This window comes from Mesoplodon bidens (assembly GCF_964165515.1).
Source record: "Mesoplodon bidens genome assembly, chromosome: 2".
NCBI classification, from domain to species: domain Eukaryota; kingdom Metazoa; phylum Chordata; class Mammalia; order Artiodactyla; family Ziphiidae; genus Mesoplodon; species Mesoplodon bidens.
In genome coordinates this window covers 71,757,463-71,768,805 of record NC_138177.1, presented here as the reverse complement: position 1 = coordinate 71,768,805, position 11,343 = coordinate 71,757,463, and the positions used below count along the sequence as shown (strand labels likewise).

General features: G+C 51.9%; 1 protein-coding gene across 1 annotated transcript; it reads right to left on the bottom strand.

Moving 5' to 3' along the window:
• Window positions 1-4,525: 4,525 nt before the first annotated feature.
• Window positions 4,526-10,247, bottom strand: ETV3L (ETS variant transcription factor 3 like; the record flags this gene model as incomplete). Its single annotated transcript, XM_081258174.1, has 5 exons — window positions 4,526-4,986; window positions 8,858-8,978; window positions 9,408-9,597; window positions 9,853-10,090; window positions 10,184-10,247. 5 exons carry the CDS (start codon window positions 10,245-10,247, stop codon window positions 4,526-4,528), a joined length of 1,074 nt encoding a protein of 357 aa, XP_081114300.1.
• Window positions 10,248-11,343: the final 1,096 nt, after the last annotated feature.

Here is an 11,343-nt window from a genome sequence, read left to right as displayed (position 1 = left end):
GCCTACTTCTAGGTATTTTAAAAGTAGGTTGATTACTAAACAAAATTCACATTTAAATTAGGTGTTGCACATGTATGCCGAAACCTTGCCTCTCGAGTGCTCAGTCACCTGCCGTGACTGCCGAGCCCTGACCCGGCCACACCCCACCCTCTTCTCCCCGGCCAAGTCACCTATGTTCCATGCAAGGCACTGACTCCTGCCACGCTGTCTGTGACCCTTCACAGAGGAAAGGGTCTCAAGGGCACCTCAGAACCTGGCAGCACAGTGTTTGGCATGTAGCACTCATTTAAGAAATGCTTGTTGAATTATATATATGTGTGTGTGTGTGTGTTCATATGTGTGTGTATGTGTGTATAAAGCATATACGGTACTTGAATTTTTTCTCCCCTCTTGGTCAGAGTCTTCATTGGGGGGAAAAAGGGAGAGGATAGATTCTCCTCATTGCCAGCAATGATTCAGGGCAGCAAATACTTTGCTTCTGTTTTTGTTTTGAAATGTCCGAGGCCTCTTCCATATGCTAATCAAGTGTTCCAGTGACAAAACACCTTCCATTTAACTATTGTGTGTTGCACCACCCTGAGAAAACCAACCTTATGGGGACACCGTATTAATGCAAATCAGACAATTAGATGACAGAACTAGACAATATGTAATCGAGCACCAAAATGCACACAAAAAGGAAAATGTTTGCTACTATGGGCATATTAAAAATTACACAAGACTAATTTATAAAACAGAAATAGACTCACAGACATAGGAAATAAACTTATGGTTACCAAAGGGGAATGGGGGCAGGGAGGGATAAATTAGGACTTTGGGATTAACAGATATATACTACTATATATAAAATAGATAAACAACAAGGTCCTACTGTATAGCACAGGGAACTATATTCAATATCCTGTGATAAACCGTAATGGAAAAGAATATAAAAAATAATATATATATAAATAAATATATATAAATAATATACAATATATATAAATAAATAAAGAATATAAAAATAATATATATAAATAACATGTATAAATAAATATATATGTATAAATAAATATATATATATATATAAAACTGAATCACCTGAAAGTGACACAACATTGTAAATCAACTATACTTCAATTAAAAATAAAAAGAGGGGCTTCCTTGGTGGTGCAGTGGTTCAGAATCCTCCTGCCAATGAAGGGGACACGGGTTCGAGCTCTGATCTGGGAAGACCCCACATGCCGCAAAGCAACTCAGCCCGCGAGCCATAACTACTGAAGCCCGCGCGCCTAGAGCCCGTGCTCCTCAACAAGAGAAGCCACCGCAGTGAGAAGCCCGCTCAACGCAACAAAGAGTAGCTCCCGCTCACAGCAACTAGAGGAAGCCCGCGCGCAGCATCGAAAACCCCAATGCAGCCAAACATAAATAAATAAAATAAATAAATTTATTGAAAAAGAGGAAAAAAATCACACAGGAATAACTTTAAAATTTTCCCTCTCAGTATATAATTTGCTCTTATTTCTAAGGAATTTTAAGGGCCTCTTGAAGCCTCAATCCATGTGATTATGGTGAGGTGGAAAGAACATTAACTGATAATTAGGAAATTTATGCTCTGAATTAGGCTCTTCTACATGTATGATTTTGAACAAGTCCCTTCTTCTCTCTGGGCCTGTAAAATTAGGAGGTTGAACTTGATGATCTCAAACGTCCCTTATGGCTACTAATGTCTGGTTCATGAAGCCTGGGAGTTCTGACGCCCTAAAACTCTGCTGGAACCCAAGTGTGCTTCTGTCCCTGCCTTTGGTGCAACAGAGTCCAGGGCCTGGGAGCAGGGGTTGGTGAGCTGGATTTGCTGTGTCTTGCCCTGGTTCCCACCCCTCCTAGAAGAAAGCTGAGCATCTGCTCCGTGCTCTTCTCAGAGGACGCTGATGACCCCAGTGGGCTAGAGGGTGTGATGTCCAGCGTTGATGGCTGCACCCGACTGTACCAGAGGAACTGACAATCTGCCTTCTGTTTTCCCATTAGACCTGTGGATCCTTTGGTGAATAGTCCAAGATTTGCAAATGGGGTTTGAAATAGGAGGGTTCTTATAAAATATTTTTATCCTGCAACTCCCTTCCTCCCCTCGGAAGACTCCAAGGTGCCCATCACCCCTTCACCTCAAGCAGCGCCCCCCATGGTTTCTACCCACCCAGCCTGGTCCCGAGCTCTGAACTCTTCGGATCACTGGTGTTGACTCTGGCCACCAGAGGGCACTCTTGCAACGTGTAAACCAACAGTTCTCTTCGCGTTGGTGGAGCCTGGGTCCCATCTTTGCCAGAACATCTGGACTTGCTGAAGCCTTTCTTAAGTGATTCTCAACCAGGCACGGTTTCTTCCCCTGGGGGGAGCATTTCACCAGGTCTAGAAGAGGAGGCTGGGGGAGGGTGCTACTCGTATCTAGAGGCCAGGGATATACTAAACATCCTGCAATGCATAAGATAGCTCCTCACAGCTAAGAATTTTGCAGCCCAAAATGGCAATAGTGTCGAGGTTGAGAAACTCTGCTCTCCTTGAATCTGTTGTCTAAAACGCAGAGTGCACCACCTGGAAATTTATGTCCTCTGAAGCTGAGCTTTCTGTCTCCTGGGTTCACCTACTCTAAAAAGAAATTTTAGAAAAGTGACCACAAAGCATTTTTCATTGCCTGAAACGTAGGGGTCATAGCAACCACGAACTTCTGAAGAGGAGGAGGGGTCAGGCAGAGGGTACATGGGGGTCCCTGTTATGGGACCCTGTTCCCCAAGGCTGGCCTCTCTGAACAGGACCCAAACCCTATGACAGTGTGATCCAGTTCTTTGTGCCACAGCAGACAACACTAGCTCTTTGTCTCCCCAAACTGGACAGGATGATGGGAAAGCCCCAGGCTGGGTGTTCGTCCTTCTTGTAGGGCTGGGGATGGGCCTGTGACTTTGGGAGCAAGTGAGAAGCAGTTTTCACTATAGCTCCTAGGATCTCCTGGGAGCGACACTCTGAGGTCCCCTTTTTGGGCATCTGGGGTAAGGGAGGGAGACTGTGATGAAGCCCACTCACAGATCCTTTCTCCTGGCCTATACCCTGCTTGGAAGCCTGGGAGCTGGGTTCCTTGCTCATCTTAACCTTTCTGTGTGGTGAGGGCTTAGCCCTGCCTTACTCTGGGTCTCTCCTTCCCCAGTCCATCCATGAGAACATGTGCCTGCCACAAAGGACTGAGAGGCAGTGAGGTAGCAGAATGAATAGGGAGCTCTGAGAGAGGGATGCACCCCTACTCTTTGGATGAGGGCCAGGGACAAATGATGGACAAAGGGACCTTCTGTGCTTCCTTAGCTTCTGCTCTCCATCATGGGAAGAAAGTGGAGACAAATCCTAAACCTGTAATTGGCAGCCTAGAGATAGGAGAGCAATATGGTTCCATTGCCTTGGCTCCTGGAACATTCTTCTCTTTTGGCCTTTCCTTGGTTGAGCAAAAGACCCCTCTCTATGTGTCCCCTCCTCCCCCAGCCACCTGATGCTTCAGTTGGCTCCCCTTGTCATTCTTTGGACCTGGGGTGCAGAGGGAGAGGGACCCCTTCCAACTCCCTCCTTCATCCCCAGCCCTTAAAACTGCTCAGAGGTCCATGGCAGGGATCTGGGGGTCATCCTGTGAAGACCCGTGCTCTGCTCTTAGGTTCCTTCCTTGACGCTGTTTTCTCACTGGCCAGGAAGGCTCCTCAGGCTACAGTTTCAGCCTTTCTCTCTGGGACATGATGGCAGCAGAAGGGAGGAGAGTGGCTGGCTTGATTCCTACTCTTCCTCCTAACCCCCCCTCCCCCCTTCCCATCAGGAATCTTGGGTGGTGGTTAACTCCATACCAGATCAGAGGGCAGCAGGAACGCAGCAGGGGGTGGTCAGCCAAGAGGGAGGTTTGCCAAGGGCATTTTATTCATGGTCTGCAGTGAAGTATTACAGAGCTGAGGAGGCCCATCCCTCCTGACCCCACTTGCTTGGGTCTTGGGGAAAGGAAGGGACAGGAGCTCCCAGGGTCGCAGAAATCAGAGGGATCGGAGAGAGCTGCCCGGAGGGGCAGGAGAGAGAGGGGAGACCTTAGCCTGATGAGGGACAAGGGCCCCAGCGAAGAAAGGAGTTGCCCTGAGACTCGGGGAACAAAACAACTCCTGACCCTTCCCCAACTTAGACTCTTAATTTCCTGTCTCATGTGGGTAGGTATAGGGCCTTTCAAATGATGGAAACCTATGGAAACCTTATTCCCTTTCTCCCTCAAAAAAAGTTGAGATTAAGAATGTCTCCTTAATCTGATTAGCAGTTTGGTGGGAGGGGGCACTCTGCCTCAGTTTTCCCCATCCCCACATATGCTTTTTCCCTGCGATACCCCACATCTCCTTGCGTGCAACTCCGTTCCTTCAGATCGTTCTACAATTTAAAGCTGTTTCCAGCCAGGGGAAGGAGCAAAGCCAGAAGGGAGGTAAATAAGAGGTGAGATGGAGTTTGGGGGACACCCCCCCACACTTCACATCTTCCTCCCCCATTAAGTAGGATCCAAGGGCCACACTGCTTCGAAGTTCTCTGGATTGGGGGTCACAGGACTTTCCTCTACAATGTAGGGTTCCTGCCTCTCTGAGGAGAAGCCCTCCCTGGGATCCATCGTGGGATCAGGCTTTACCTCCAGCCCCTCGGGCCTCAGGCTTGAGAGCCAGAGCCTCTCCCCAGCCCCCTGCGCCAGCCCGGCCAACAGAGGAAGGCCGGGAAAATGCCGGGATGCTGGGGCCCCTGCAGGTCCTGGGAGCAGGGTGTCCGGCATGGAGGACCCTGGGAAGTGCTGCCCTGCGGGGACAGGGGCCAAAAAAGGCCCTGAGAGGTGGGGCCAGTCAGAGGGGACAGGGGGTGGCAGGGGAGGGGTGAAGGAGGCAAAACTGGGAGGCTTGTCTTGGGGGCTCCCCAAATGGCAGCAAGGGCTGAGCCGGCAGGGGGCTGGGGTAGAGCCAAGTCCTAGAGAGAGAGAGAGAGAGAGAGAGAGAGAGAGAGAGAGAGAGAGAGAAAGGGTCAGCGAGTCCCCACCGCTGGAGATGTCTCCTTTCTCTGCCCACTTCCCATTTCTTTCTTTTTTTTTTTTTTTTTTTTTTGCGGTACGCGGGCCTCTCACTGTTGTGGCCTTTCCCGTTGCGGAGCACAGGCTCCGGACGTGCAGGCTCAGCGGCCATGGCTCACGGGCCCAGCTGCTCAATGGCATATGGGATCTTCCCGGACCGGGGCACGAACCCGTGTCCCCTGTATCGGCAAGCGGACTCTCAACCACTGCGCCACCAGGGAAGCCCTCCCATTTCTTTTTGCTCCTGCTTGAAACCTTCTCTCCCCACCTGTGCCTCACATCTTATCGTAAATGTCGTCTCCTCGGGGAAGCCTCTGAGCCTTCCCAGCCTAGGTGAGAGCCCCTGGACTCCCCCCTCATCCTTCCTGGTACTCTCCTCCAGGGCCCGTTGCTCAGAATCAGGAGTCGTTTGTGTGATTATTTGATATCTGTGTTCCCAACACTGTGGTGGCAGGAACTGTGTCTGTTTTATTCTGGATCCTGGGATCCAACCCAGCCTGGCGCGTATTAAGTGCTCAATAAAAATGTGTTGGATGAATGAATGAGGATATTCTTTGCCATAACTCAGTGGATCAATTCTTCACTCTCCTCGTCCCTGCAGCAAAGGACTCTGGTTCTACTCTAGCTGGGCAAAGATCTAGTTGTGTGGCCCTGGGTTTGTCATTTAAATTCTCAGTCCTCGGCTCCTTCATCCATAAACCCCCTGCTCCCAGCTAAGATCAAGCAGCATCATGGGGCCTGCTGAGCTGTGAGGCCAAGCATGTGGGGTGAGCCCCAGCCTTCCCCTTCTCTGGTTGGCTCTGGCCTATAGCTCTCCTCTTCCAAGAAGCCATCCCTCCTTCCATTCCTTCCAAATCTGCCCTGTTTCCCCAGGATCCTGCAATAGGGACTCCTAGCCTGGGATCTCTGGGGATGATTATATAGAACTTCACACCACTTTCTATAGTTCAAAAAAGCTAACTCCAGCTCCACATTTTTTCTTAGCAAGTATCAACCCAAGGTGATGACATCAGCAGGGCTATAGTTAGTAAAAACTGGAAAAACAACTTAGTTATTACTTAATTCATCCGATTTATTTGGTAGGAATAATATTTCTGATGCTGGATCTGTGAAAGGGGAAAATAGTAAAAATGATCCTTCATGAGGAAAAGCGTGGAGACCCCTGCCAGAGTGTACCTTCTCCTAGGTCACTATCCTTTTCTTGGGTCCTTAGATGACGTGAAGACGGCTGTTTTCCCCCAGGAAGGTTGTGTCCCCTGGGGCTCCTGGGGGCAGTGTCCCCCCTCAGGGCCCCACAGCTGAGTAGGCATGTGGAGAAGATGGTTCTAAGAGTCCTCCTACCCGTCCCCGTCCCTTCCCAGCTCTGGTCCTGCAGCTTCTGCCCCTGGTTCAGTAGTCCTGGCCACTCTTCTGCCCAGAAGCAGCTTCCTCTCTTGACACCAAATGCTGTGAGTGAAGGTGGAGTGAAGGGCTGGCACACCCTTCTGGAATCCGGATCCAGAAGTGGGCATGTGGCTGCTACCAGACTCCCAGTGACCTAAAGCTGCTTAGTGTGCCCCAGGACCCAAGCACAGGCAGGGCCTGTGTACCCACAGAGGGCAGGCAGGTGCAAAATACCTCACGCCAAGCGGGGGCTCCCCAGGGAATATTTTTTTTTTTTTTTTTTAATTAATATGCATCAGTTTATTTTATTATTATTTTTTTTTTTCGGTACGCAGGCCTCTCACTGTTGTGGCCTCTCCCATTGCGGAGCACAGGCTCCGGACGCGGAGGCTCAGCAGTCATGTCTCACAGGCCCAGCCGCTTCGTGGCACGTGGGATCTTCCCGGACCGGGGCATGAACCCGCGTCCCCTGCATCGGCAGGCGGACTCTCAACCACTGCGCCACCAGGGAAGCCCCAGGGAATATTTTTTGATTTCCCCCTCATAGTTTCCCAAAGAGAGCAGCTCTGTGCCCAAGGCATTCCCAGGGTGGGTGTGGGTGGAAGAACAGAGAGGTGTTCAGGTGCTGTCTTGCTCCAGGCTGCCAGACTTGTGGCCCTACGAGTCCTAGCAGGTCTTGGGCTGCCTTACGCCCACAGCCTTGGCTGAGCTCATGAGGACCCAGACCCAGGTGCCGTGCATTCTCTGGGAGGTGGGACCTCTGGGCTCTCAGCTGCGCTTGGGTGGGGTGAGGGCCATGGGTCTTTGTTCCATGAAATTGCCAGAAGTGGAGGGATAGGTCTTGGGCCTCTGCAGAAGAGTCTTGTGTTGGTCAAGTGTCTCTGTGATCTTTTTCACAGAAAATCTGACTTTGCCTCTTCCCAGCTTACAGCCCTGGAAGAACTGGCCTCTGCCTGCATTTTTGCCGTGTCCCCCTCCATCACCATGTGTTGTCACACTGGCTTCCTCCTGGTTCCTCTTTCCTGCCTCAGGACCTTTGCACACCTTATTCTCTCTGCTTGCTATGCTCTCCTCTCTCCCTCTGAACTAAGCTGGCACCGATTTACATTTTGGGTCTCAGCTCAAATGTCACTTTGTCAAGGAAATCTTCCCGGCTGCACCCTGAACTTCCCTGTATCAGTTAGCACAATTATCCTTACTTATCTACTTGTTGGATTATTAACTGAATGTCCACAAAACCCCTCTTGTCTACAAGTTCTATAAAGGCAGTCTTGCTCACATTGGCACCCCTGGCCCTAGGACAGGGCCTGGCACATTCAACAGGAGCCCATGAGCTATTTGTTGAAAGAAGAAATGAGTGAATAAGGGAATGAATGGGTGAAGTTTATCTTCCCAATCTCTCTTCAGTTGGGCCTCCTTCTCCACCCACGGCCCTTGCCTTGGTTCTGTCCCCATCGTCCTCTGCGTAGATGATCTTCAAAGCCTCCAACATCAGTTGTATGCCTCTTCCATCCCAAACCCTACATCAACCCAAGTTGTCTTTGCAAAATGAACATCTGGATGTGCCTCTCCCTCTGGGTCCCTCCTGTCCACAGGATCAAGTCCAAGCCCCCTCAGCATGGCTTCAGAGGCCCTCCGTGCCCAGACACCTGTCTGCCTCACCAGCCTCGTCTCTCACCTGCCTCCTTGTCCCCACTCCCATCACGCACCTTACTCTCACCATGTAAGCTATCAGCGGATCTTCGGATTTACTACACACACTAGCAGCTTTTTACTTCACAAATGCTGTTCCCTCTGCCTGGGCATCTTTCTCCATCTTCTTCACCTGCTCAGGTGTAGCCTCCTCCAGGAAGCCCCAACTCATCTGCATTCCCATAGCACCTTGTGCTTCCCTGAATCTCAGCACTGGTCACTGACCATCTCCAACATCATCCTCCCATCTCTGCTCCCCACTGATGTCCGAGCATCTTGAGAGCCATCTTTCATCTTTGGGTCCCCACACTTAGTAAATAGCTGGTGAGCAATAAATGTTTGTTGAATGAATACATGACCTATCATTTGACTCATGCCCCCTCACCTACGTGCTCAATCCAAAGGGTCCTCCCGGGCTTCACTGGTGGCGCAGTGGTTGAGAGTCCGCCTGCCGATGCAGGGGACGCGGGTTCGTGCCCCGGTCCAGGAAGATCCCACATGCCGCGGAGCGCCTGGGCCCGTGAGCCATGGCCGCTGAGCCTGTGCGTCCGGAGCCTGTGCTCCACAACGGGAGTGGCCACAACAGTGAGAGGCCCGCGTACCGCAAAAAAAAAAAAAAAAAAAAAGAAAAGAAAAAGGGGTCCTCCCCTCCTCTGCTTAAGATTCCCTGGGCCCTCCCCAGTCCTGAGCACTCACGGTGGACAATGCTGCCGCTTCCCTTCTTGTCCCCGGAGGCCTCTGGTGGTCCTTGAGGGGTCCGCTGTCCAGCCAGCTGCTCTGCCATGGCCCGATGGGTGGACAGCCTGCTATGCAGGAACTGGGGAGTGAGGAGAGCAGGCTCAGGGGTTGAATGGACCCTCCCTGGCACGTATTCCCCAGGATACATTGTTTGTTTTAACGACCGGTCATTAAAATAATGAAATACTCTCAGAATGGTTGTTAAGTCAGCACTGCCCACATGTCCTGGACCCTCCCTTGAGACCCCCTCACCCCCTTCCCTGTGATCCTGGCACAGAAGGAGTTGCCCTCTCTCATAGGCAGGTACTCTACTATAGGGGTCGTTAAATATGTAGGGGTGATTCAGAGTATCACCCCCACCCCCGGGACACTCAGGGACTAGGATGCAGGGGGAGAAGAACATTGAAAGCTGATGGGCCCCTGAGGCAGAGAGGAGGGTTGGGGGCCTCCTGGACAGAGAGGCAGGTTCTGGTGGAGCTCTGGGGACAGGACCAGCTTTCACGCCTACCTCACTCTGTAAACCCATGGGCACCAGGGCTGGTCGAAACAGAGCAGGTGTCCCCAGCAGCACGTGGAGGGAGGGCGGTGCCCGCAACTCCCACAGAGGGTAGTTGACTACGATGAGCTTGCTGAAGTTGAACTTGTAAGTGAACCTCTTGCCTTTGGTCTTGTGCAGGATCCTCTTATTGTAGTAATATCTGGAGATTCCAAGGTTGAGAATAAAGGGTGGGCCCAGTGGCAGGGAGGATGCAGTCAGAGACGCAGCCACATCCCCCATCCCCAGGCTGCCAAGGCAAGCCCCGAGCTGTTCCTGGATAACCACTGGACATCTTACCATACTCCAGAGCATTTCCCAAGCCTTGGAGGGGCGGGAATCTGACAGGGGTGCCAGAAACCACAGCTCTTTTCTTTGAACTCTGCCCTGTCTGGCCAGGTTGGCTGCCTCCTCTCACCTGAGGGCCCGGCTCAGCTTGTCATAATTCATCTGTGGTTTGCACTTCCTGCGGCCCCAGAGGCGGGCCACCTCGTCTGGATCCTTGATGACAAACTCCCCGTACTCTCCCTGCTGCCAGGCGATGACATGGCGGAACTCCTCCTTCTGCAGCAGCTCCAGGATGAAGTGCCATAGCTGGATCTGCCGGGAGCCCGGGGATGACTCGGCTTTGTAGGCCCAGTCGGGGAAGGCCAGGCCTGGGGTGGAGAGGGGAGTGAGTGCCATCCCACTGCTCCCGAGGCCTCTGGGGCACTGCTGGAGCACAGCTGGGACACCTGGCGGAGGCTCACCTGAGATCCAGAAGTTACGGGAGGTGATGGCAGGGATGCCCTCAGCCAGGCAGCTGCAGTGCATTGTCCACTCCGGGGGAGCAAGAGCTGTGTCTGCGTCTTGGGGGGAAACGGTCCCCTCTTAGGAGGAAGTGAAAGAAGGCAGGGGAGAAGGAGGTGAAAGAGGAAGGAAAGAGAGGAGAGGGAAGAGACTAGGGGAGGAAAGGGAGACTGAGGCAGGGGAGAAGGGTCTGAGGCAGGAAGCTCCCCCATAGCCAGGCTGGGCCCAGCCTCCCCTGGGGACCTCCTCACTGGCCAGGGGCTGACCCAGGGCTTGGGGCTTGAGGCTGAGCCGCCTTATAGATGGGGAGGAATGCAGAGGGTCCTAGGTCCTGCCGCCGCTGGGGGATTTAGACAATGAGACCTTTTCTCAGGGCTTAACAGGATTGGGGTTTTTCCCAGGAGGAGACAAGTGAAAATGTACGTAATCGTTGGCTCTTTCTAAACCTTGAGTGCGAGGAGTTGACAGATACACAAAGCCACACCTTTATAGTACTTAGAACAATTTTACATTTGAGAAGAGGAGGGATTTTTGTGCGTTTTATCCACTGAGGAGTCGCGAGTGCCTAGCAGAGCGCCTGGCATATCATGGATGTTCAAGAAATGATTGTTGGAAGAATCAATGAATGGTGATGAATTTATCAAGGGTGTCACTATGTGTTTAATATCTGTCTTCCCCTTCAGAGTGTCAGCTCCCTGTGGTCAGGAACCCTGGCTGTCTTCTTCCCTACTGGCTCCCCGGAACCCATCCTAGCCCAGGGCCTTGTACTCACAGGGACTCTATAAATATTTGTTGAATTAATGGACCATGGGCAAGGAAGATGGAATCTTGTTGGTTCCCAATTTGGCTTGGGGGTGGGATGGGGGTGGGCATTGAGATGGGGGGAAGACTGGGGAACGAGCCCTAGTAAGATAAACTGGCCTGATGCAGGTGAGGGGAGGAGAGGAAATGGTGCGAAAAGCTGACTTCTACTGTCACTAGTGCAAGATGAACTGATAGGCCAGGGGATGAGGAGGGATGGGAGAATGAGAGGCCTACTCCTGGGGCTGGGCCCGGGCGCAGCGGACTACTCGCGCACAGGGGACTGGCTCACACCACCTGGGCTCTGGGTTTCCATCTC